This window comes from Hyperolius riggenbachi, chromosome 3 (genome assembly GCF_040937935.1).
Source record: "Hyperolius riggenbachi isolate aHypRig1 chromosome 3, aHypRig1.pri, whole genome shotgun sequence".
NCBI classification, from domain to species: domain Eukaryota; kingdom Metazoa; phylum Chordata; class Amphibia; order Anura; family Hyperoliidae; genus Hyperolius; species Hyperolius riggenbachi.
In genome coordinates this window covers 76,287,645-76,314,293 of record NC_090648.1, presented here as the reverse complement: position 1 = coordinate 76,314,293, position 26,649 = coordinate 76,287,645, and the positions used below count along the sequence as shown (strand labels likewise).

Here is a 26,649-nt window from a genome sequence, read left to right as displayed (position 1 = left end):
TGATGGTCAAATATTTTATTAGCATCCGGCAGATAAAAGGAAATTATATTTATCGTCCAATGACACAATGCGGATCTCTGCTCAGTTTGTTGAAGGTCTGTAGAAAAGAGAGGGGGAAAAAAAGGTTTATTAGACCTAATTAAATGTAGTACAGAAAAATGGCAGGTATCAGGTCTTGTGCAATATAATTATCAAATTTCACAAGTGCATAGATGGCATTACATAACCTCAATGGCATGTTATGGAATGGGGCGCATCTTTGCTCTGTTCAGTTAGGGAGTGTATCTCGGTCAGGGACAAACTCATATCCCCCAAGATATGACACAAAGTTTATTAAACACCAGCCAAACTGAATAAGTAATGTGTCTGAGGCCTGTGGTAGATGTGGTGCGGGGGCAGCCAGTTTCTTCCATATGGTATAGCATTGCCTGCAGCTATCAAACTACTGGTCAGGGGTGGGACAATTGATACAAAAAGTTTTTCCTAGGGTTGTGATACAGCTACATCCTACTCATCACATTATTTGGAGTAATTGATGATACATTTAAGGGGGACCCCTAAGACCTCATTCACATTATCACATGCACATGGCCATGTGATCAGAAACGCAATGCATATGATCTCACATGTGTTGCATGGCTGATCCCACTCACTGTAGGGAAAAGGTCATCTGCACGTTTAGCTAAAAAATGCGTACAGCATGCGTTCGAGCACCGCACTGGTACGGAACGCATGCAGTGTGAACATCTATGCATGTTTGTGCGTGTCTGCCTCCTAGACATGCTGCCGAAATCCAGACGCCAACGCATGTAATGTGAACGAGGCCTAAACTACTCTTGCTCAGAAAATGTCTATTATAAAAAAACACAAAAAAAAAAAACATAATATACTCTGGTGGAATCAGGCGCTGCCTCCTATGGTCATAAAAAGAAGAGCATTGACCAGCACACAGTCAGCTGACACTATCAATGTCCACAGTCACCAAACCGTGCTACTGCTAATGGTTACATCAATTGCAATACCTGATCAGAAAGTAGCAGGCACAGGTTTAAAAAAAACACAGCTGATTTATTGTATCATCAATGCAGACAGATGCAGAGGAGGCCCCCAAGGGATTGCGCTCTCACACCTGTTTCCGGGTTACAGCTTGCGTAAGAGGTGGTGAGGGCTGTGACCCGAGAATCAGCTATAAGGTAGGGCGGGTGCACTCCCTCAGGGGCCTCCTCTGCATCCATCTTTGCTGCCTCCTGTAGTGTCAGATTGGTTGGCCAATGTTTGGAGGGATTTGCCTATCAAAGGTGTCAACGAAAACCTCAAGGCTAATGAGAAAAATTGAGAGGGTTGGGCTAGATGGGTGAAGGCTCAGGGAATTGATCTAAACTGAATACAGGTTGGACGATGATTATACTAGGTAGGCTCGCGTCATGTTGGGATGGGCTGGTGACTTGCCACAATGCTCTTGTAATAGGCTATGTGATGTTGCATCGGCCGGTTGGCAGGTGCGGTTGTAATATTCAAGAGGAGCTTAACCCACATTTCTGTTGTATATGTGGCACCAACAATCTCGTTTATGTTGTGTTAGCCGCTGGTGATCTGTGAGTTTTGAGTCCAGGTCCGTTTGCTCTGTGTATTTGCCCAGCCTTGTGAGCTCCTCATATGATGGTTATCAGCCTAATTGAGAGACTACACATTTTTTGCTGTGTGCAGAGGCCACAGGGGTAATCTGCTGGGGGAGGGGGGATCTGCTGGGGGTGAGGAAATCTGCTGGGGGGGGGGGGGGGGGGGAGAGAAATCTGCTTGGGGGGAGAATCTGCTGGGGGGGGGGGGAATCCCCCCCCCCATGTCAGACTACAAGGTTAGGGGCTCATGGCCCTGTTGGCGACCTCAGGTAAGTTTGCCCTTAGGCTTTTTATCTTATTATAGACATGGTCCATCCTGGATAAGCTCATTGTATATGTAGGATGCGGATCCATCCATCGCTAGCGTAGGAACCCCTCTAGGAGACTGGCCTTGACGCCAGCAGAGGGGCTTAACCCACATGCCTGTAGGATATGTGGCACCAACAATCTAATTTTTTATGGATGTTGTGTAAGCCGCTGGCAATCTGAGTTTTGAGACCAAGGCCCAAATGCTATTCACTTTTTCTCCTAAGTTTTCTCCTAGGTGATAATGTTTCATCTGCTCTTTAAAATAATTTTTCAGCATTTCACAACTGTAAAAGTACCAAAAGTAGTTGAAAAATTACTGTCAGAAATATTTGGAGTATTTCCTTCCTTGCTGGTTTTTTTTTTTTTTTTTTTTTTTTTTTTGACAAAGTGAAAATATCAACTTAGGAAAAAAAGTGAATTGCGTATGGGCTCAGGTCTCTTAGGCCCGGTTCACACTTGCGGTGGCCCTCCGGAATCGCCGTGCCGGAGCCGCACCGCCTGCAGAACGGACGGAACGGACGCACGGCATAGCAATTAAAGCCTATGCGTCCGTTCACATGGGTCCGTTCTGCAGAACCGGAGCCGGGCCGGATCCGGACTCCGGACTCCGTTCCAACATGCGCTGTTTTTTCATCCGGCCCCTCCGGCAGCCGTATCCGGGGCGGAGCCGGACTGCACCATCCGGCCAATACAAACAAATGGGAACCGGAGGCCGCACAACACACTGGCTGAGAAATCCGGATGTTCTACCCCACTTCCTATGCGGATTTTTGCGGCGATATTGGCTGGGGACACATGGGCAAGCATTTTGGAGTGGAGCAGCACGAGCTGGAGGTGTTGGCAGGATGTTGGCAGCATGTCGGAGGTGGAGGTGAGTGCTTAACAGCAGAGGGCCTGATTCCACAGGTCCCCCTTCTGCTGACCTCCCAGACCCCAACATTTTTTTTTTTTTTTACGTTAACTTTGCCAAACGGATCCGGATCGCATCCTGATTACCACCTGATGCAACCTGACCGGATCCGGATCGGATCCGGATCAGAACCGTACGGTTCCGATCCGGATCCGGTCAGGTCATACGGTCCGTTTGGCAAACAACCGCTAATGTGAACCGGGCCTTAGGGCTCGTTTCCACTTAGTGCGCTTCTGTCCACTTTTTCTCAGCACATCAATGTTTACAGATTGAGACCTCGTTCACATCTAGCTAGCGCAGATCAGAACGCCACGTGTATGATCGCACGCCATCTGCGCCGCTACCTGCTGCGCTGCTGATCCCATCCATTGGCAGTGATGGGTGAGCTCTGCACCTGCGAGCAAAATGTACGCAGCAGTACGCAAGCGCATCATAGCGCGTTCCTACTGCTGCGCAGCACCTTTGATGTGAACGGCAGAATTGCTCTTTGCCCTTCTGCCATTCTTGCGTGTCACCACTTCATACGCGCTTCCAAATGCGCACAGAAGCGTGTATGATGTGAACGAGGATTGATACATGAACAGAAGCACATAGATGGAAACGAGGTCTTAAAATGTTGCTCTGTAATATTCAAAATGCCTAAAAAAGAAAAAAAGTGGAGGGGGAGGCTGACTAGGAATACTGTTAGAGGTAATGGCGGGTGGTAGGGAGCTACTAACAAAGCTTACATATGAATCTAAGGCTGGTTACACAATACTTCCATGGATTATTTGTATTTAGTTGTTTTTTGATAGCTCTCCTATCAAAGTTCTATTCACATATTACTGATTGGCTCCTTACTACCCTTGGTATATAACTTGGCTGTTCATATCTGTACACTGCGCAGCAATTCATGGAGGAACAAGGCCAGGAAGAACATTCAGCTAAGAAAAGGAAAGCGAATAGGATGAGAACATACTTGGCCCATTCAACGTTAAGAATTAGATGATCATAACCGAAGCCAGAAACGCCAGCGATGGCGCGAGCTGCATCTTCTCTGCGGTGGAAGCTGATGAAGGCGAATCCCTAAGGACAGAAGAGAACATTCGTATCAAGACATTAAACCAAACATATCAAGGCAATTGAAGGAAAAGCTTCTTTTTATGAACAGTTTACACATAGGATAAATGAGTCACATTACTGAGGTTACCTTAGACTGTCCGGTGGTCTTGTCTTTAGCCAGGTAGATTCTGGAGATAGACCCGAATGGTCTGAAGAGCTCCTGCAAGTCGGTTTCCCTGGTGTCTTCAGACAAGTTAGTAACACGGATAGTAGCATTGTCATCAGCTGCAGGAAGGATGGAGAGCTCAGGATTACTGCCAAGTACGAGTTACGTATATACTGACAAGACATTACTCTAACAGAACGCAGAGCAAAGACGATGGAGGAGGCACAAGAGACGTCACTGCAGTAACAACCAATGAAGTCACTTTAAAATGGAGCCGACTGGAGAACAGTGTTTCTATACCCCTATTCTTGCTGCCAATTGCGGTTTTAAAAGGTCGCAATCTGCGGCAAATCAGCGTGGGCCTCATTTTCGGATCAGGCCATTTGGGTGTGGGGAATGGCAGGTGTCTAATAGACCCCTGTGTAAATTATCGGTAGTCGGGCTCCCAAAGTGGATAGTAGTTGGTCAAGCTAATTACATGGGAAATACTGATTGTAGACAAGCAGCCACTCTCTACTTTCATATGAGCCTCCCATTAGCACACTCCCTTTCCAGGCTTCTCTTCCACATTCAGCAACAGCTCTTCCATATCCAGCCATCTCCTTGGGCAGCAGACACCCCAGGCCCAGACCTTTCAAAAAAATCTGACTGCAGTTACACTGAACCCTTATCACTTCTCACCTTCCCTTGTTCAGTCTACCCAGGTGGATATAGATTTAAATTTCAGACATACTCCCGTCCCCTTCAATATTTCTCAGTAAGCGGTTCAGCATCCAGTATCATACCTCTGCGGTTAGGCTGCATGGACTCTCCCCTCCGGCTTCCACCATCCCTCAGACTGGGAGGAACATATTTTCCTGTCTTGCTCACGGGAGCCTGAGCTGGTTCCGGCTCTGCAGTAAAGAAATACATCCGAGAGTGAGTGAGGTCAGCTAAATGACACAATTGTAACAGAATCATTTCATGCAGCCTTTCCCCGGTCATACAGTGGAATCCGGCACCTACCAGCCCCTGGAACCTTCTCCTTATCTGTAGACAGTCCCAGCTGCTCGGCCAGCTCCTTCTGCATGGGGCCCAGAGTGTCTTTGTAGGGACACCTGGTGGTCCAGTGGTCTCCCTTACATATTCTACAGGACACAATCTTCTGACCCTTCAGCTTGTTCATTGGGTCTTCCTCCTCTTGGTTATTCAGGTCCTGGAAGAACAGGAAGACGTCAACAACTAGAAAATTGCCTAGGCATCATTGTCACGTGACCTCACAAAACCAATTAAATAAACAATGCTTAAAGCGGAACTGCAGATTCGAAACAAATACATGGTTTCACTTACCTGGGGCTTTTGCAAGCCCCCAGCAGCTGCCCTGTACCTTGCCGAGTCTCCACGAGTCTCCGTTCCCCTGCCGCTGCTCCGTACCCAGACTTGTAAGTCAAGGCCAGCGCAGCCCAGCCAAGCGTATCCTTTCCTCTCTGCAATAGCAGGGAACGCGAAGAAAGGATACGCGTGGCCAGAGCGGTGAAACAGGAACTAGCTGGCGGCGGGGGAAACGGAGACTCGGCGCGGGACAGAACGGCTGCTGGGGGCTTGGGGAAGCCCAAGGTAAGTGAAACATTTATTTCGAATCTGCAGTTCCGCTTTAAAACAGTCATTAAAGTATACTTAAAATGGCATGGGACATTATTACATAAACATAGGTAAGTGTAGCACCATTCTTATTTTAAAAACGTGACTGTTCACTTTCATTCTTTTCATTTCAAGTGTTAATAAGTCAGTGCTTTATCTGTGCAGTTTGTGGAGTGAAACAAACAACACACACGTGTTTATCTCTAAAGGGGAAGGTAGTGTGCTGCCTCACACTTGAAGCTCTCAAACGCCAGATAAAGAGGCAAGCAGGGCCACATTTAGCTCTCGGACCAAGAGTTTGAAACCTGAGATCTAGAGGCTACTGAGGTGAGTATCTAACTCCCCAATCCCTGCCCCCCCCCCCCCACCGTGAATGACCCACAGGAGATACACGAAAAATTATTTCACCTGTGTATCAGATGTGCATTGCGTTAACGTTAAGTGCAGCACATTCACTGTAAAGCAGCCCTTACAGTCAGTGCCAGCATGGTGGATTCACAGCTGATGCCGCACGACTTAGTGCTTACCTCCTTGTTGGTGATGAAGGTCATCAGTACATCATCGCTGACTGTGGTAGTGGCCACGTTTGGCCCAGGTGGGTCATATTCTGAATTGCCAAATTTCTTCCAGTTCTGACCGAAAAGAGATGCCAAAATGAGTTACCTCACAGAACACTGCACAGAGCTACAGAGCATTCTGTTTAACCTACTACAAATACTCAAGCAAGCGCTGTCCATGATGAGAACAGGAACGCTTCTAGTTCTGAGGCCTGATTTTCATGCAATAAGTGCAGCGATATGGCTACAGTTATCCCAGTTATAGAGGGAAAGGAGAGTATTCCACATTTCTCTGTTCTATTGCTGATGATCACTCACAGCTGATTCATTAGCAATAGCGTTATTTGGAATAATAAAGCATGGCATTGTAGCACATACAGCATTAGTCCACTCAGCCTCCAGAACCCCGACTGTAATAACAGCACCCCTCCGCACAATCAGGCCCCACCCACCTCCCACACAAACACGGAGCTCCTCCTTCCACAGATCCCGACACAAACACTATCAGGACACCCCAGCTCATTCAGGCAGAGCACCCCGACACGCAAAACCAGGCATCCCTTCACCCACAGAGAGACAGACCCCAATCCCACCATAAAGCCAAGACATCCGTTCTCCCAGATAGAGTCACCCCAATAAAGCACAGGCAGAGCCCCATAAAGCAAAGGTTGCTCAGAGGACTGCACTCAACCCTGATGGGCATCACATATTAAAGGTGTGTATGAACAGGAAGACAGGGTAAGTTCCATCCAAACAAGTAACAATATAAAATCTACACACACAATAATATATAATACACTCACACTTTTTCGCACAGGCACACACACACCACACCATTAAAGCCATGTCTTTTATTTGAATAAATTAACAGAATTACATGCAAGTACATATAAAATCTTCTCACATATACTATATCTGCGCAACTATTATCTCACCTTCCTTCGAGCCACTACTTTAGAAGCTTTACGGTTTTCAATCTTGAAAGTGCGAATAATCTGCAGGAATCAAGTACAGATGATTAGTCAAGGAGACCTTCACTGTGTAAAGGGAAATGCTCAACAACAGAGACACCTACTGGAGATTTGTGATATTACAGTGCAATCAAGAAGATGGCACAGTAACCGCAGCGTGAGCATTTGGGTGCTGACACTGACTCCATGCATGGTCAATGATGTGTGCTTTGTGGGGTGCAGCGATGATTTAATGAATACATTTACATCTCCAGGCCATGAGACACAATGACTACTTCTTAAAAAAAACAACTTTCTGGCGCTGCTCTGTTAAACGTTATAGAACTGTGAATACACCTTCCCACCTGCTGCCACCTAATTTCCAGTGGATTACCCCTCACTCCATTGACTGGATCTGTACACAATTGATTATATAAGGAGCGCAGGTAATGTTTAAAAGTTAGATACCTTTATTAGTAAATATTTTCAAACAAGAATATTCCCTCAAACTATTCCCCCATACAATATCCACTTACACACACACATGCATACATGGGAGTTGTGCGGTGCCTGATAAAAAAGGGGGTTTGTAAAAAACGTTTCATATAAAATAGCAATCTCTGCTCTGGTCATCCAGTTCCTGAACAAATTATGTCCCAATGTCCAAGGACAAAACAATCACTTGTATCCCTTTATATAAACAATCAGGGTGCATGCAAAAGGAGAGAAAAAGAGACTTGGGTGTTTCAACCAGCGTCTGACTGTATGTCACCTGTGTCAGTTGCTGGTTCAATGTCTCCCTCACTGCGGTATCCACAAGAGCCCTTGCTGTGAAAAAAATCAATCACCTGATGTGCTTCTGATGCAGTAGCTTATGTAAGCAAAGAACGGCGCGTCCGCCGTATCTAGTTGCAGGTCTCACGGACAGCGGGTTCACTCGTATTCTCCGCCGTAAGGATTCCTCTGCCGTGACGTCACTCTGGAAGACGCTCGGCGGTTCTTGCGAGAGCTCAGTCTCTACCAGTGTTGTGATCCACAGGGATAAGGAAGTACAACTCTCGTGCGTTCCACTCCAATGCCCTTACACTTCCTGGTCAGTCCGCAACTTGATTTACTTCACGAGGGCCCACAATTTGGGTCATGGGTGGGTACACTCTCCTCCTTAGGTACTTCAACAGTCTCTGGGGCGCCCCTCCAGATTTTAGATTAATCTAAAATCTGGAGAGGCGCCCCAGAGACTGTTGAAGTACCTAAGGAGGAGAGACTGAGCTCTCGCGAGAACCACCGAGCGTCTTCCAGAGTGACGTCACGGCAGAGGAATCCTTACGGCGGAGAATACGAGTGAACCCGCTGTCCGTGAGACCTGCAACTAGATACGGCGGATGCGCCGTTCTTTGCTTACATAAGCTACTGCATCAGAAGCACATCAGGTGATTGAATATGAAACGTTTTTTACAAACCCCCTTTTTTATCAGGCACCGCACAACTCCCATGTATGCATGTGTGTGTGTAAGTGGATATTGTATGGGGGAATAGTTCGAGGGAATATTCTTGTTTGAAAATATTTACTAAGGTATCTAACTTTTAAACATTATTACCTGCGCTCCTTATATAATCAACAATGACTACTTCTTCCAGATATGCATCAGCAACCGGGGACAAGCTGGACATCGCGGGCACATCAATCCTGCGGCACCACAGCATGCTTGCAGCTAGATGGAAGCCTTCATATAAATATGGGCCTCTTAGGAGGAGATTCATTGTAAATATTTTAACACAAGAGGTGCTCAGTTCCCTTACACCAGGCACCATATGCAATTCATTGTTTCATCCTCTCCCAGGTGATATTTTCACAATTTATTTTTCTTTTTTTACACCACCAGCAAGCAAATACTCAAAATAATTTTGATAGTACCTTTTCACCTACTTTGTGGTACTTTTTCCATTGCAAAGTGCTGAAAAGTTATTTTAAATTGAAGATAAGAAATTATCTCTTAGGAGAAAAGTCAGGAGAAATAGTGAATTTCATATGGGCCATGGCCTCTATAATAAGATTTACCATAAGCAGATGCCTCTATCAGCTGGGTTCCAAGTGCATAGCTCTGTCCCCTTGCAGACACCTGGCCTTTTTTATATCAGATACAGAAAAGGTAGAGGCTTTTTCTACAAGGTGGCAGAGCTACACGCTGGAACCTGGCTGATATGGGGCTCTGGTGAACCTCATTATACACAAACATGCTGGGTCATTCACGTCGGCAATGACAGGCCAGGATGACTGACAGTAAAGTATCAGCTTCCTTGCCAGAAGCTTTTTGTTCCCAAAAGCAGATGCCATCTTAATAGATCTATATAATGCTTAAGCTTTGGCAGTGATGACATTCCTTTTATTAAACACTTTCAATAAACAAGATTGTTATACGCAAAGGAGTGGGTGGAATCAAACTGAGAACGGGCTGACTGCAGACCAATTTAAAGGACTATTGAAGTGAAAGGAATATGGAGGCTGCCATATTTATTTCCTTTTAAGCAATACCAGTTGCCTGGCTATCCTGAGCCTGTAATACTTTTAGCCATAACCCTAAACAATCATGCAGCAGATCAGATGTTTCTGACATTGTTAGATCTGACAAGATTAGCTGCATGCTTGTTTTGTGGTGTGATTCAGACATTTCCGCAGCCAAATAAATCAGCAGGACTGCCAGGCAACTGGTATTGTTTAAAAGGAAATAAATATGGCAGCCTCCATATTCTTCTCAGTTCAGTTGTCCTTTAACCACTTGAAGACCGCAGTGTTAAACCCCCCTAAAGACCAGGCTATTTTTTGCTAAATTGGCCACTGCAGCTTTAAGGCCTCGCAGCAGGGTCGCACAACTCCCTCCCCCCCCTTTTTTTTCCCTCTAGAGCTCTCTGTTGGTGGGGTCTGATCCCTGCCAGGATTTTTTTTTTTTTTTTTTATTCAATTCTTTTTAAATAAAATTTCCTTTTTTTCTTCTTCAAAAACCCTCCCTCCCCCCGCCAGCCAATCCCCATGACCAGCTGTCATAGGCTTCAGCCTCTGACAGCCGATCACTTCTGTCTCCTGTGTGACACAGCTGTCCCCTGTACAGAGCTGCTATAGATCGCAGCGCTGTACCCGGTTAAAAGACGGCGGTTTCGCCATCTAACAGTCTCCTATCAGTGATTGCTGCCGGGAGACCTGCCATCCAAGCAGGGATGCGTGCATAATCTCCTGCAAAACAGGCCTGCAGGACCTTACGCCAATTGGCGTTAGGCGGTCCTGGGGCTGCCACACCCATCGGCATGACGTGGTCGGCAAGTAGTTACATGAGTAAATGATGACAGAGTGCTGCCTGGGAGTGAGCATTTGCGTCTCGTGTTTGGCATTCAGCGGTAGTGTGGATGAGCACCGGGGCTCACCTGCACTCCACCTTTGGTGCCTTATGCAAGGTTGGGGGTCCAGGATGGTGGCAGAGCCGGGCCCCACCTGCACCAGAGTTTGTGGTGAATGATCCACAGCTTCATAGTATAGCACATTCCATTTCCATCTACTTTGTGGCCCTAATCCCATCCAATGCTTTCCTACATCTCTCCTCCAGCTGATATATAGGATAAGCCCCATCTTCCCTCGCAGAAGACATACCTTAATTTTCTTGTCATTTTCATCCAGCTTGTACTCTGTGATGGTTTTTATATTTCCATTGATGACCTCCCGAGGAGTGTCCAGGACAACTAAAAGAAAAAAAAAAAAAAATAAGAAAAAAATAAGAGTAGTTCTAAAAGCTGGAGAAGAAGATGGGGCTGTATGCAGATGTGTGGTGTGCAATGTTCTGTCATACTTGGCACATTGTATATAATGTGTCCCTTCCCATAGCAGTCTTACATTGCTTCCTACAGAGCTGATAAACCAGGCAGCAGACATCCTGGTACAGGAATATAGCCACGCCCATACCCTATCACATGGCTATAAACCAGCCTGTGCTTCAGTGCAGAGCTGGTACAGGGCCCCTGTGCTTCAGTGCAGAGCTGGTACAGGGTCACATGGGTGGAAAGGGGCATGGACAGACCCCAGAAAATGCCCATAACCGCACGCCTATGACGACACCGACCTCTAAAGATTCCAGTTGGCGTGGAGGGGGCAGGGTATGGGCAATTTCTGCTCCAATGCAATGTATGGTCAGGTAGGTGGGTGGGGCTTTTAGTTACATTAGTATACCAGAAGCCGATCTGCTTTACTGCAAAGTCCTGACTGCAGAGTGACTGAATTCTTGGTACTGCTCATTTTGCAGAGCAAGTGTACTCTGTCTGGCAGTTGAGCAGATGCTTTGGGTTCAGTCTTGTTGGACTCACCCACATATGACAAGCATGCACACAGGAAACTCACAATGGCACGATCAGATTGCTCTAAAGAACCGTACCCACAATGTGATTTTTGCATTGATTTTTTTCTGCGATGAGCGACTTTTTTCATGATGAATGATAGTCTTTCGTGATATCATGAAAAATCCTTTAAAATTAGCTAAAAGATGTTTAGAAACATGCGGCAATTGCAACAGTCATGTTGGATCACAACATTCTTTCAGATTCCCATTGACTGCCACGGGCATTTTACCGCGATTGTTTAAAGTATCATTTAAACGACTGTTCACGCCATCAGCGGTAGTGAAGATGGGTCAGAGAAGGTTTGCTGGTCACCACCGATCCCCCATTCATCTTCATGTGGGTACTTGGCTTTAAGGTTATATGAGCCAAATTAAATAACTGCAGATCTACTTCCTCCAGCCTCTAGAAGCCTCCGTGTTTCTCGCTGCAGACTCTTCTGGAGTCCCCTTTGTAGTGCAGTGTTCTCCCCAGGCTCTTTCAGCCGGATGCTCCACCCGGCTAATTTTGGTGAGCGCCCGGCTGTCATCTGCTCGCCTCCTGATCCTCCTCCTATGCAGTAAGTAGAATTGTGCAGAGAAGTGCCGGCCCTGCATACTCCGGTCGCACGCCACCCGGTTAATTTTGGTGAGCACCCCGGCTGTCATCTGCTCCCCTCCTATGCGGCAAGTAGAATTGTGCAGAGAAGCGCCGGCCCTGCATTCTCCGGTCGCACCGCACGCAGCTAATTTTCATGCCACCTGATTGGAAATAAATTCTATCGAGAACACTGTAGTGGGTGTGTGCATGCAGCGTTCCCGTGGCCAGGAGCATTCTACGCAACAGCTCTGCCCCTGTGCAGAACACAAGCTTCATGAGCGCGAGGGACACAGAGGCTTCTAGGAGGAAGCCCTAGGTAAAGTAGAGCTGCAGTTATTTAATTTGACAAGTAATAGCTATGCTTACTGTCAAGATCCTTCTCATGGTGCTTTTCATGGTGCTTCTCACGTGGCTTCTCGATGGGGGCGGGACTTAAAGGCTCCACATCTTCTCCCTCCTCCTCTACCTGATCGGCCCAGCTGGGCTTGGAGCTGCAACATAAAAGATAGAAGAGTCATCAAAGGATTCCAGGTTTCTTCACTCCAATGTCTGTGCTCATACACTGTTACGCTGGTATACAGCCTAGCAACATCTCATTCCACATACAGATAAAGAGTCAATTTAGCCCTTAGACCAACAGCACAGTAAAAAAGATAAACGCCAGAGCCAGCTATGTTTGAGTTGTGCAAAAAAAGTGGGATCAGGGCATCACCAGGCCGCCTCTGAATGGCCTCAGCTCAGAGATGCGCTGAGCCCCCCCAGAAACTACAAACGCACCTTGAACCCAAACAGAGGCTCTGCATATACACCAAAGGAAAACTATTAAGTGGGAGCAGCTGACCAGAAATAAATCAATCAAACATAGCAAAGAAATGAACAGCGCTACTTAAAAACAGATGAGTGCTTACCTGCAAAAAAGTGCACACCCCACTCATGGGATTCAAATACACAATGAGCATACACATGACCTGTCTACCACTTGGAGGATGTTAGTTTCCACTAACAATTTGCAATTTGTTAGGTACTCGTCCCTCCCACTATCGAAGAAGTCTTTCCTCCTTGGGAGGGGACCTAACACTACCTAAATTCTACCTATGCATATGCATAGCCTGGGCGCGCTACCAGTAAAATTGAGAATTGCGCAAAAAAATGTTTGAGTTGTGTTTATTAACTGTCTGGCGGCATTGTCACAGAGGTGAAAATACATGCAAGATGATGAAGAATGATGCCATTACTATACAGAATTATGAAAATCTAAACTGTAAATTGACTCATCTAATCTTGCAGTGAAAGCATTTAATTGCATAGATTTGCAGTAACAGTTCTATAATTCTGCATCTACTTAGAATTATTTGAATATTTCAGGTCAAATACAAAGTTGGCGCTGATCCAAATACAGCGGAACCTAGGTATGCTAGCACAATTCATTCCGGGAACATTCCTCTAATCCAGGGCTGTGGAGTCGGAGTTGGAGCAATTTTAGGCACCCGGAGTTGGAGTCGGAGTCGTGGTTTCATAAACTGAGGAGTCGGGAGATTTAGCGTCCTGCACTGACTGTCTGGTCCGTGCAGGACGCTAAATCCCCGCCGGCTCCCGCTGCCCTCCCCGCCTCTCCCACATGTCACCCACATGTGGGTGACAGATGTGGGCGGGGTGGGCAGCGGGAGCCGGCGGGGACTTAGCGTCCTGCAAGGACGCGTAAGTGTATGCGGCGGCTGAGCGGCGAGTGACGTCGGGTGCGGCGTAGTTACAATGTAACAAAGTTGTTACATTGTAATAACTGTTACATTGTAACTAATAGAACATTTCTGAGGCTATTGCGAGGGATCATTTATTTAAAGGGACAGGTAAGTATTAATGGTTAATTAAGAATATTAAAGGACTTTTTTCGTGGTTATGTTTTTTGTTCAATTAAAATACTTTTTCTAAGTGTTTGTGTGTTTATTTACTTTTAACTCTTAAAGGAAATGGGTAAGAGGTACAAGTACCCCTATACTCATTTCTCCTGGGAGGGGGGGGGTGGGCATCTGGGGGACCCCTTTTAGAAGGGGACTCCCAGATGCCACCATGAACCTCCCCCCCACCTCAGGAAATCACGGCCTCCACCTCCACCGCCCATCGAAGGTGGAGAAGAGCCCCTTGTCCTTGGATTGGACAAGGGCTCGGAGGGGGAGGGGAAAGCTTGGCTGCCCCTCCCCTTCCGAGACCCCCCAATCCATGGACCATGCGGGCTGGTATAGTCAGGGTGCGGAGCCCCACGCGGCCGGTGCTCCGCATTCTGGCTATCCCAGCCTGCATGGGGGACAAGGGGTTAAAGAGGTCTGGGAGGGGGGACCCCACGTCGTTTTTTTTTAATATTTCCCACACTCAGAACGAAGTAAGTAAAACTCTTCCCACTTGGGGGAATCTATGAAAATAATACACTATTACCTGTGCAAAAAAAAAAAAAAAAAATGACATTTTCCGCATTTAAAAGACATTGAAACCTTGAAACTTAAAAATCGATTTTCTCAAAAACTATAAGGTCTTTTTGAAAAAAAAAATGTCCCTTTTATTCCCACTGATCCCCTTAATATACCCTGGGAATTTGGTGTTCCTAAATTTTAAGCAGGCTTTGCTATTAACCGTTAAAGTCGGCGGGTTTTTAAATGTATATATTTTTCCTTTGAAATTTTAAAATCGATTTTCTCAAAAACTATAAGGTCTTTTTGAACAACATTTTTTTCCTCTTATTCCTTCTGATCTCCTTAATATATTCTACAAATTTGAGGCTCTTAGCACTTAAGGGGGCTTTGCTATTAACCCTTAAAGTCGGCTGCTTTTTTATATTATACGGGAGCGTAATATTACGCGATTACGGCAGACTGTGTAATTTCAATAGGAGTTTACGGTCTTACGCGTAATTTGTTACGCGTAATAACGTAACCTACGGCCTACGCGTAATTAATTACGTGCAATACCGTAACCTTACACGTAACGCTTACGGTGCATTTGTAGTGAATTACGATGCGTAATTACGCTAATGCGTAATTTCGGCCCAGCACTGCAATCTCTACACTCAGATTAAAGGACAACTGAAGTGAGAGGCATATGGAGGCTGCCATATTGATTTCCTTTTATGCAATTCCAGTTTCCTGGCTGCCCCGCTGTTCCTCTGCCTCTAAAACTTTTAGCCATAGACCCTGAACAAGCATGCAGCAGATCAGGTGTTTCTGCCATTATTGTCAGATCTGACAAGATTAGCTACATGCTTGTTTCTGGTGTGATTCAGACACTATTGCAGCCAATTAGTTAAGCAGGGTTGCCAGGCAACTGGTATTGTTTAAAAGGAACGAAATATGGCAGCCTCCATATCTCTCGCACTTCAGTTGTCCTTTAAGTACAATCCTGCAGCACCAAAGGGAGAACAACGATCGGCTCAGTTGTGATGGCGTGTCACATGCATGCTTTTTTTTGCTTGTATATTAAGATGTTGCTTGTATATCAAGTCAAAATTTCACAAAATATTTTGCTTGTATTGTAAAGCGCTCTTAAACCAAGTTAGGCCTCGTTTCCATACTGTGCGCTTTCAGCTGCGCTTATGGAAATGCAATCGCAGGGACAGTAGAGAGTGCATAGACTGCACTGTCTGCTGTTTCCATTCATGCGCTGCGATTCACTTTTGAATTACAGCGCATGGTTGCTGGCATTTCGGGACAATTGCGCCCGCGCTACCATTTAGTGTAATGAATGGGATCGCAAGCTCCGTCCCCCGGTAGTGACGCACCAACCCAGAGCCGTGCAGCTCCACGTGGCAATGGGCCCCAACTTTCATTCCAAGGTTCTGCTGTACTTTGTACTAAATGTCTTCAGCATCCATGGCAAAGAAATATGGGGACACAATCACTTATAGACGCAGGCGGGAACAGTTTTATACAACGCCTTGATGGCCACGGCATATGGGAACGGAAACACAAACGCTTAGAGGTTTTCGCCAAACTAAGGATGCCCAACATCAAAACTACTGATTGTTCTTTTACTTGCCTCGGGCTTCTTCCGCATACATTTGTAATGGCCGCAGACAAATTTCTGCGCAAGCAGAAGACAAAAGACGGCTCACCATGCTGCAGGCTAACTCCTGGGTGGCGTTAATGCAATTCCGGCACAGCCTATTGGCCAAATTACCTCTTCCCTAGGTACACACGATGCTTCCCCCCCCCCATCAGATCGATGGGTAATCTGACGGAAAGTTGCATTATGTGTCCATGTCAAAACTGCTCCCGATTGATAATGGATCAATTTTCAGATTACCGCTTCACAAAATCAATCCAGCTATTGATAGGGAACAGATAGGACAAGTCGGAATTAATCATGGCGACCCTTTAATCTGACGGGAAATTGCACAATGTGTACCTAGCATTAGCCCCACAAAAATGTAAAGTTTTCACTGTAGCCAGTTAAAAGGGACCAGTACCTTAAAGTGTAACTGTCGGGCATAAAATAAAAAAAATCAATTATTTAATTTTATCTAGTAAATAATAAAGGATGCTAACCAGGCAATCCAAAAGTTAAAACCCACTATTACTTTTCTTGTGGATAAATGATCATTCCCCAGTTTACCTGACTTTTATTTGGTACATTGCCGCACAAAGAAAGTTGCAGGGCATGCTGGGTTGTCAATGTTTGCTTCTTTATTTCACCTCAGACATAACTAAATGCAACCTGATTGGCTGAAGCCTCTTTCCCTCCCGTTTTCCCCTCCCACACCCCTTTTTCTCTCTGATTGGCCAATATTTCTCATGCTGAGACAATGCACTTTCTATTGCAGGGCTGGGTGGGAGTGCCTGTAGACTGGGAGGAGGGTATACACAATGCATACACAATCAGGCAGAGGAGAGTAAGGGAGGAAATTACATCAGGATTGGCTTCAAGATAGTTAAAATAGAGAATCCTAAGAAGGATTTTCTCTGTTTTTACTAAAGAAAAATCACTAAAATTAAAACATGGACAGTGCAATACATATGTTATGCAAGTCGAGCAAGTATTTACTTATATGTGGTTTTTTTCCTGAGATAGTATGGCTGACAGCACCGCTATATAAAAAAAAAAGAAAACCTACAGCTACACCAGTTGTAAACACTGTCTCTGGCCAGCTGGCTCTCACCTGTTAGAATGAGCTAGAACAGTGTTTCTCAACATTTTATTGGTATGTACCCCCTTTAAAACCCGTGTACTCACCAAGTACCCCCTAGCATAGTAACCATTATGACAAGTACCCCTTAACAAATATATATTGAATCGTAGTGCATGATAATGGTTCGAAACAACTTCCAAGAATTAACTATTGCTTTTAATTAGCTAAAATACTAAATTGGTGTTTAAATAAGATTTATAATTTTCTAAAACTCTAAATTGGTTATTTTTGGTTAAGTGTATCAAGCCCGAGTACCCCCTGGAACCATCAGAAGTACCCCCTGGGGTACGCGTACCGCATGTTGAGAACCTAGGAGCTAGAACATAAGCATAGAAACTAGAAATCTTCTAGGTGTGATAACCTAATTTCATTATACAGCAATATATCAACACAATTACCAATGAAGAAAAAAAAAATAGTATTCGAATATAAATTACAATGACTAAAAATAATAATAATAATAATAATAATACCACCATAATCTTCTGGCCCTCAGATGTTTTTGCCACTCACTACCATTATCAGTAACCAGCAGTGCATATCTATCCTGAGCCCCTTGTGATACAAACTGTTCTGGTGTCTCTTATCACCCCCACCCATTCAGGACTAGCCAATGTGCACACCCTAGTTACTACTATGCTCGTTTGCAAAATCTTACCAAACTATGGTATCCACTAAAGAACCCTCAGGCTGGTGTTAGACAAGAGACCGCACAAAACAGGCCTTCTAGGACTACCGCGTTAACCCCTTTCTGGCCGACATGCAAACAGGAAGTGATGCTCGCTTGCGCTAACTTCATGTTTTGTAAATACGGAAGTGCGCGAAAGCATATTATAAAAATACGCTTCCACACGTGCGTTCCTGCAATGCCGACATTTTAACAAACCGTGCGTCACCATAGACTTGCATAACTTCAGGTCCGCCGCAGATCGCAGCACTGCAATGTAGGTATGCACTCACGATAGATAGGGCACTTCCAGCGCAGCGTACCGCAATGTGGGTAGTATGAACTACCCCCATAGATTTTCATTAGGCTGCGGTAAATGTACCGCACTGCCCTAGTGTGGAAGGGCCCTAAGGGCTAGTTCAGTGTTCAGTTGCATGGCAGAATAATTCTGCACGTCATCTCACTGCTTGTACAATTCTATGAGCCTGTTCACATCTCTGCATTGTAATGGATTGCATTACTCTAAATCACTGCATACAGGCTTTAAAATTAACCTCTTTGTCCAGTGTCCATTGCAGTTCACACTCATAACACATGCATAATGCAGCTGAGCACTGCAAACCTAGCCTAATGCTGGATTCACACTGTACGCGTTGCATAACACACGCGTTATAATCAGGGCTGTGGAGTCGGAGTCGGGCAATTTTGGGTGCCTGGAGTCGGAGTCGGGAAAAAATGCACCGACTCCGACTCCTAATGAATTTGTAACTGTAATTAAAATAGAAAATATGATAAAATGTTCTATTTCTCAGATAATAGTCATTAAAAATAATGTATATATACAGTATATATACAGTAATAGCTGTGCTTAGTCCACAAAAATGAAATAAACCAATCAAAATTAGTTACTTGTGCTGCTTCAATAAAGCAGTCCCCGTATTTTTAAAGTCAGATATACATATCTGATTGTGACTGTATATATATGATGTGTACACAGGAATCTCTTATATATACTAAATAACATCTATGCTGTAAATATAAAGCCTGATGTGTAGCTGTGTCACTAATAGAGATGGTCAATGAGATGGAAATAATTCTGCATTGATGCTGATTTATGCAAATGTATGCACTCCCTTTGCTGATGAAATCAAATAATTTGATATGTTATTAAAATTTGGTTTGGTGACTACAAATTAAAGGGTAACTGAGACGGATGAAAAGTAAAGTTTTATACATACCTGGGGCTTCCTCCAGCCCCCTTCAGGCTAATCAGTCCCTCACTGTCCTCCACCACCCGGATCTTCTGCTATGAGTCCTGGTAATTCAGCCAGTCAGCGATATCCGGCCGCATGCCGCTCCCACAGCCAGGAACATTCTGTACCTGCGCAATAGTGCTGCACAGGTGTAGTATGCTCCTGGCGGCGGAGTGTGTGCATGCGCACTACCCCCGACTGGCTCAAGTACCTGGACTCATAGCAGAAGATCCAGGTGGTGGAGGAGGACAACGAGGGCCTGATTATCCTGAAGGCGGCTGGAGGAAGCTCCAGGTATGTATAAAACTTTAATTTCATCTGTCTCAGGTTTACTTTGTTACACAGTAGTACTATACTCTACATATGCACTCCCCACAGAGCTGCAGGGAATCCACTGAGAATGCTGTGCACATTGAACACAGAGGTGTTGTCTGTCACCCATAAACCTTGTTCAGATTGTGCATGAAGAATGTGTAATAGAGGAAGAATCTCCTCATTCCCCTGCAGAGTACCTGCACATCATTCTTACATGTACCCACACTTACATTGCCTATAGCCTGATAGATGTTCTTTGTTCCGGTTTGTACCTTTTACAAGTACTCTTACCAAGGACTAGTTTTAGTCTAAAGGGAATAAATATAGTAGTCTACATATCCTTCTCACTTCAGTTGTCTTGTAAAATTCCTAAGCGTTGGCAGTTAAGAGACGAATTTCATGTTACATACTTTTAATCAACAAAATTGTAATATGCAAATTAGAGGAGTCGGAGTCGGTGGAATCCTAAACTGAGGAGTCGGAGTCGGTGGATTTTTGGACCGACTCCACAGCCCTGGTTATAATGTGTGTGAACTGCAATGGAGACTGGACATAGGTGTTAATTTCAAGTTAGAATAATGCAATTACAATGCAGAGATGTGAACGGGCCCATACAATTGTATGAGCAGTCAGTTCACATGTAGAATGCAGAAGAACCTTTAGCGCTGGGACCCACTAGCAGTACTCTCGGCGCGCTTGCTGATTGCCAGCGATTTGCAGAGTGCTAGGACAGTGGAACCCTATGAGGACGGTGCCACTACAGCTCTTGCGATTTGTTCCCCCGCAGGGAGGATCGGCAATTTTGCGGCTTTTATTGAGCCGGCTGGAGCAGGCATTTACTTACCTACCACCCCGGCTGCTCTGTAGCCACCCCTTGCCCATATGGAAGCCTCAATCTCCTTTGTCCCTTGCCACGGAATCCCACAATGTTTTTCGTATGTCCCCGGCCACACAATTCAATGCATGCAGGGAGATGTAGTTCCTATTCATGTGGTTACATCATATAACCACATCAATGGAACTACAACTCCCAGCAAAACTTTTATTAGCTCAGTAAAGGTTCCCTTTAACTTTGTGTTTACAGTCTCTGCCTAGACAGCAGGCTGACACAGCTGAGAGATGAAATTAGTCACAGATAAGGGGCAATTAGACAGGGTAAGCTCTCTAAATACATACAGGGTGCATTTCTCTAGGTTTTCCTGCTGTCTTGTGCAAGAGTTCAGGTCCACTTTAAAAGTAATCAGGAACAAGAAGCAAACCAGGCAGGGAGCCAATGTACTGCTACAATATTAGTTTAATCAAGTCAGGTACATAAAGTTACAATAAGCAGAGTGATCAAGGCGGCCTGACAGCCTTTAGGCCTCTGACAAAGCGGGGAGACCAGTGAACCGGCTGTCAGGCAGTCTTCCTCACTCTGCTTCAGTGTTCTCTCCCCAGGCTGAGTCCGGGTGCTCCACCCGGCTGTCACCGGCTCACTTCCTCCTTTGCTGTGTAAGCAAAGTCGGTCACAGAAGCACCAGCCCTGCATTCTCTCATCTCGCCCCACCTGGCTACTTTTTCATTCCACCCAGCTGGAAAAAAAATTCTAGGGAGAACACTGTCCTTATTGTAACTTTATGTACCCGGCTGGATTAAAGGGATACTGTAGGGAGGTCGGGGGAAAATGAGTTGAACTTACCCGGGGCTTCTAACGGTCCCCCGCAGACATCCTGTGTTGGCGCAGCCACTCACCGATGCTCCGGCCCCGCCTCCGGTTCACTTCTGGAATTTCAGACTTTAAAGTCAGAAAACCACTGCGCCTGCATTGCTGTGTCCTTGTTCCCGCTGATGTCACCAGGAGTGTACTGCGTAAACACAGACCATACTGGGCCTCCGCTGTGCGCTCTTGGTGACATCAGCAGGAGCGAGGACACGAGCGTGCAGGCGCAGTGGTTTTCAGACTTTAAAGTCTGAAATTCCAGAAGTGAACTGGAGGCGGGGCCGGAGCATCGGTGAGTGGCTGCGCCAACACAGGATGTCTGCGGGGGACCGTTAGAAGCCCCGGGTAAGTTCAACTCATTTTCCCCTGACCCCCCTACAGTATCCCTTTAAACTAATATTGGAGTATTACAACGGCTCCCGACCTCGCTTGCCTCTTAGTACTCGATTACTTTAACACTTGTAGTTGGTGGTGAGCAGTGTTAACTCCAGAATACAGAGTGCATTTTTAACCACCCTGCATAGGAGTGCCAGTCACTGCTTTCTTCTGCTACCACTCAAACCACTTTGAGGCCTGGAACCCACTACAAAGCACTATCGCAATCCCTAGCAGTTTGTGGTAGCGCTTTGCAAGTGATTTCCCTGCTCCTATACATTAGAATGGAAACTTTCCCAAAATGCTGCATGTCCTGCAATTTGCCTAATTGCAATCGCGCTAGTGGAATTCGTCCGAACCATTTACATTGACAGAGCATTTAGGGAAATTGCCAGCTACTAAATGCGATCCTTAGACGTTTAAAATATGCTCTAGTTGGCCCCAGCCCTAAGAAAACTATTCTATATTCAGGCAAACACCAATCAAATGCAAATACTAATGGCAAGTATATATCACCAAATGACAGGAAAAGAACGATATCCACACAATACTAACAGGCAGGCAGATAGCTATGCTCAGCAGATATCAAATGACAGGTTATTTCTAACAGACAACATAATTAGGCAGTGTCCTCACACTACAAAATATGATTAGGCAATGTGTCCAAATACACACACATAGGCAAAAACTAATTTTAGTGCCAAATAATAGCAAATATGCAGTACAGCGCTCAGCTCTCAAACTTTCACCAGAAGGATCACTTCTGGATCCCTCTGAGCAAAACCGCTTGTGTGTTCACACCTTTAGAGCTGTATCCCCCTGCGAGTGTGTTTCTAAGTGCTTGCTATTAGGGCTGTGGAGTCGGTACAAAAATCTTCCGACTCCTCGGTTTATGAAACCAGGACTCCGACTCCGGGTACCCAAAATGGCTCTGACTCAGACTCCTCGACTCCTTAGTCTAGTACTTACCAGGGCTGTGGATTTTGTACAAAAATCACCCGACCCCCGACTCCTCAGTTTATGATATCAACGACTCCGACTCGACTCCACAGCCCTGCTTGCTACTGTAATGCTATGTGCATTTTTTTTTCTTTAAATCCCATTGCCCAAGTGACACACTTAGAAAAGCGCTCGTAGTGTGAACCAGCCCTGACTCTTGAACAGATACTGTCAATTGCGCTCTGGGATGTAAAGCCTAAAATCCGAACAAATTTTGTAAATTTTAGTAAAAACTGAATTTAATAAACAAAAAGCTCAATGGTTTAAAAAGACATACAGTACATACACACACATCAGTATGTCAATGGTATTTTAGATGTTACCACCAATTGTAGGGACCCAGCAAGAAACACTATCCACACCACCAACCGCCATGACCAAAGGCTGCAAGCAAAGGGCCCTGGTGTGCAATTTTAGAGTTTATTTGATAGTGTTTACCGCTGAGTACCAGATCTGTTACAAATTAGTGGCCCACCAACATGTACTGTTGGTGGGCCTTGAGGACAGGATTGGGTAAAGGTGGTCATACACTGGTCGATTTGCCATCAGATCGACCAACAGATAGATCCCTCTCTGATCGAATCTGCTCAGAAAGGGATTGTATGGCTGCCTTTACTGCAAACCAGGGCTGTGGAGTCGGTCCAAAAATCCACCGTCTCCGACTCCTCAGTTTAGGATTCCACCGACTCCGACAATTTGCATATTACAATTTTGTTGATTAAAAGTATGTAACATGAAATTCGTCTCTTAACTGCCAAGGCTTAGCAATTTTACAAGACAACTGAAGTGAGAAGGATATGTAGACTACTATATTTATTCCCTTTCGACTAAAACTAGTCCTTAAGAGTACTTGTAAATGGTACAAACCGGAACAAAGAACATCTATCAGACCATAGGCAATGTAAGTGTGGGTACATGTAAGAATGATGTGCAGGTACTCTGCAGGGGAATGAGGAGATTGTAAACAGACAACACCTCTGTGATCAATGTGCACAGCATTCTCAGTGGATTCCCTGCAGCTCTGTGGGGAGTGCATATGTAGAGTATAGTACTACTGTGTAACAAAGTAAACCTGAGACAAATGAAATTAAAGTTTTATACATACCTGGGGCTTCCTCCAGCCGCCTTCAGGATAATCAGTCCCTCGTTGTCCTCCTCCACCACCGGGATCTTCTGCTATGAGTCCAGGTACTTAAGCCAGTCGGGCGTAGTGCGCATGCACACACTCCACCGCCAGGAGCATACTACACCTGTGCAGCACTATTGCGCAGGTGCAGAATGTTCCTGGCTGTGGGAGCGGCATGCGGCCGGACAGCGCTGACTGGCTGAATTACCAGGACTCATAGCAGAAGATCCGGGTGGTGGAGGACAGCGAGGGACTGATTAGCCTGAAGGGGCTGGAGGAAGCCCCAGGTATGTATAAAACTTTACTTTTCATCCGTCTCAGTTACCCTTTAATTTGTAGTCACCAAACCAAATTTTAACAACATATCAAATTATTTGATTTCATCAGCAAAGGGAGTGCATACATTTGCATAAATCAGCATCAATGCAGAATTATTTCCATCTCGTTGACCATCTCTATAAAGGCTAGTACACACTAGCAATTTTGATTGACCAATGATTGCTCAATTTTACCACCTCCATGTAGTATGACCATTTACCTATATAATCTGCATAGAATTGAAAATCTGTTTGGCCCTCATACTACATGGAGGTGGTAAAATTGAGCAATCATTGGTCAATCAAAATTGCTAGTGTGTACTAGCCTTTAGTGACACAGCTACACATCAAGCTTTATTCTTACAGCATAGAGGTTATTTAGTATATATAAGAGATTCCTGTGTACACATCATATATACAGTCACAATCAGATATGTATATCTGACCTTAAAAATACGGGGACTGCTTTATTGAAGCAGCACAAGTAACTCATTTTGATTGGTTTATTTCATTTTAGTGGACTAAGCACAGCTATTACTATATATATATATACATTATTTTTAATGACTATTATCTGAGAAATAGAACATTTTATCATATTTTCTATTTTAATTACAGTTACAAATTCATTAGGAGTCGGTGCATTTTTTCCCGACTCCGACTCCAGGCACCCAAAATTGCTCGACTCCACGACTCCGACTCCACAGCCCTGCTGCAAACAGATTGCGAATCGATTTCAGCATGAAATCGATTCACCATCTGTGAAGCTGCTGCCGCCGCCCCCCGCCAGCTATACATTACCTGATCCAGCCGGCGCGAGCCCCCCAGTCTCCGCTGTCTCTTCTCCGCTCTGGGCTGCAGCTTCACTGAACTTCCTGTCCGGGGAAGTTTAAACAGTAGAGGGTGCTCTACTGTTTACACTTCCAGTCGGAACAGGAAGAAGTGAAGCCTGCCGGAGCCCAGCGGCGAAGGAACAGTGGAGACTCATGCCGGTGTTGTGTCTGATTACGCTGCCTGTTGATTTGCGCTGCCCCGCATGCGCAGTAGGAGACTGTGCAGCGACATTTCCTATTGAATGATGCTGCTGGTGATAAAATACTAAATATCTCCGCTCCCACACCTCTTACACTCCCCAAATTTTCAGGGTAGGGAGGGAACCCCCAGAAAGACCTCTATGCCAAATTGCAGCCCCCGAGACCCGCTGGTTCCCGAGATAGGATTCTGTAATCTATCTCCTGAACCAGCGAGTCTCAGGGGCTGCAATTTGGTATAGTGGTCCTTCGGGCGATCCTCTCCCTACCCTGAAAATTTGGGGAGTGTATGGAGTACATTTGAATTCGGCGCTGGTAGACTTGGGCGCAGGATCCAGCTGTTATACGGCTGATCCTGCTTCTGCACAAGTCCGGGCCGAATTAATTACTATTCCCCCTCCAGGCCGCCATGGATAGTGGGGGAATGAAATAATTCGGCTTCCAGCGATTGCTGGAAGCTGAATTATTATGATTATTAAGCAACCTCGGCTCCGTCTTCTGACGGCGCCGACGTTACTCACTGAGCGCCACTATAGACTGAATCCCTTTATAGTCTTTGGCGGCGCTGGCTGCGCCCAAATCTAGCAGCACCGAAAAGCACTGCTCCGAGTGTATGATGTGTGAGAGCAGAGAGATTTAGTATTTTACCTCCAGCAGCATCGTTAACTTCACACTGAGCATGTGTGCTACTCAGTGTGGAAGGGAGCTTCCGGGCAGCACAATCAGACATTACACTGGCGGGACAGGTAATGTATTGCCGCTATATTGCGTCGGTCGGACATTCAAACGCCGCTATCGACGCACTCCCGACCTGCCAGCGATCGAGCGAAATCTTCCCTGTGGACGGATCAACGGGAATGATCGATTTCGGACGGAAATCGATTTGGTCAGTGTTTTCGCAACAATCTCACAGCAGATTCGATCACAGTGATCGAATCTGCTGTATATCGGCGGGAAAATGGTTAGGTGTATGGGCCCCTCTGATCTGGATCAATGGGCTGTTTTATATACACAGATTCCAGGGCTTGGACCAGTGATGGGACAAGAGCAAGAGAACTACACAAGGCAATACCCCCCGCAGCCCCGCTCTCTGCACTAGTTACAGCCACGTCCCGCCACTGCTGCCATCAGCGTCTCCTCTCACCCCGTCCCCAGCAGCTGTGCCCCGACCCCGGCCTTCCCATCACTGCTCCGGGCCCCGCAGCTGCCTCCCTCTACTATCACCCTGTGTGATCACACCCCGCCCCCCGATGCACTCACTCGTAGTCTCCGGTCGGCATGTCTGTGTGTGCGCTGATGGCGCTGCCGGAAGCTGAAGAGGAGTCAGGGTACAATCGCGCTGCGCACTAGAGGAAGCCGGCCGCGCATTTCCGGGGACGCTCTAGCCTGAGAGCACTCTCTGGTGTTGACGCTCTAGCTTGGGAGGGCGGACTCTCTGGTGCTGGAGGCAGCTCGCGAGATGAGCTAGAACAGTGAGTGATAAGGGGGCGATGAGACCAGCTATTCACTAGTCACCCTCTTTCCTGCACAGTGTGCCCCATCCTCTCAGTCCCAGTTTCCTCCCTA

General features: G+C 45.8%; 1 protein-coding gene across 1 annotated transcript; it reads right to left on the bottom strand.

Annotated features, from left to right (window-relative positions):
* On the bottom strand, positions 1-26,451 carry EIF3G (eukaryotic translation initiation factor 3 subunit G). The gene is made up of 10 exons (XM_068272214.1): positions 26,344-26,451; positions 12,495-12,619; positions 10,813-10,901; positions 7,158-7,217; positions 6,193-6,297; positions 5,051-5,240; positions 4,831-4,938; positions 4,028-4,164; positions 3,797-3,903; positions 1-97 (listed from the first exon to the last, which is right to left on the bottom strand). The coding sequence occupies exons 1-10, from the start codon at positions 26,361-26,363 to the stop codon at positions 82-84; spliced, it is 957 nt and encodes a 318-aa protein (XP_068128315.1). The 5' UTR covers positions 26,364-26,451; the 3' UTR covers positions 1-81.
* Between the last annotated feature and the right edge of the window lie 198 nt (positions 26,452-26,649).

Excerpts from the sequence above, each read along its gene's own strand:
- EIF3G (XM_068272214.1), bottom strand. The coding sequence starts at position 26,363 with ATGCCGACCGGAGACTACGA. Across the intron at positions 12,620-26,343 it reads ATGCCGACCGGAGACTACGA|CTCCAAGCCCAGCTGGGCCG; the intron begins GTGAGTGCATCG and ends TTTATGTTGCAG. Across the intron at positions 5,241-6,192 it reads CCTTCATCACCAACAAGGAG|GACCTGAATAACCAAGAGGA; the intron begins GTAAGCACTAAG and ends CTGTTCTTCCAG.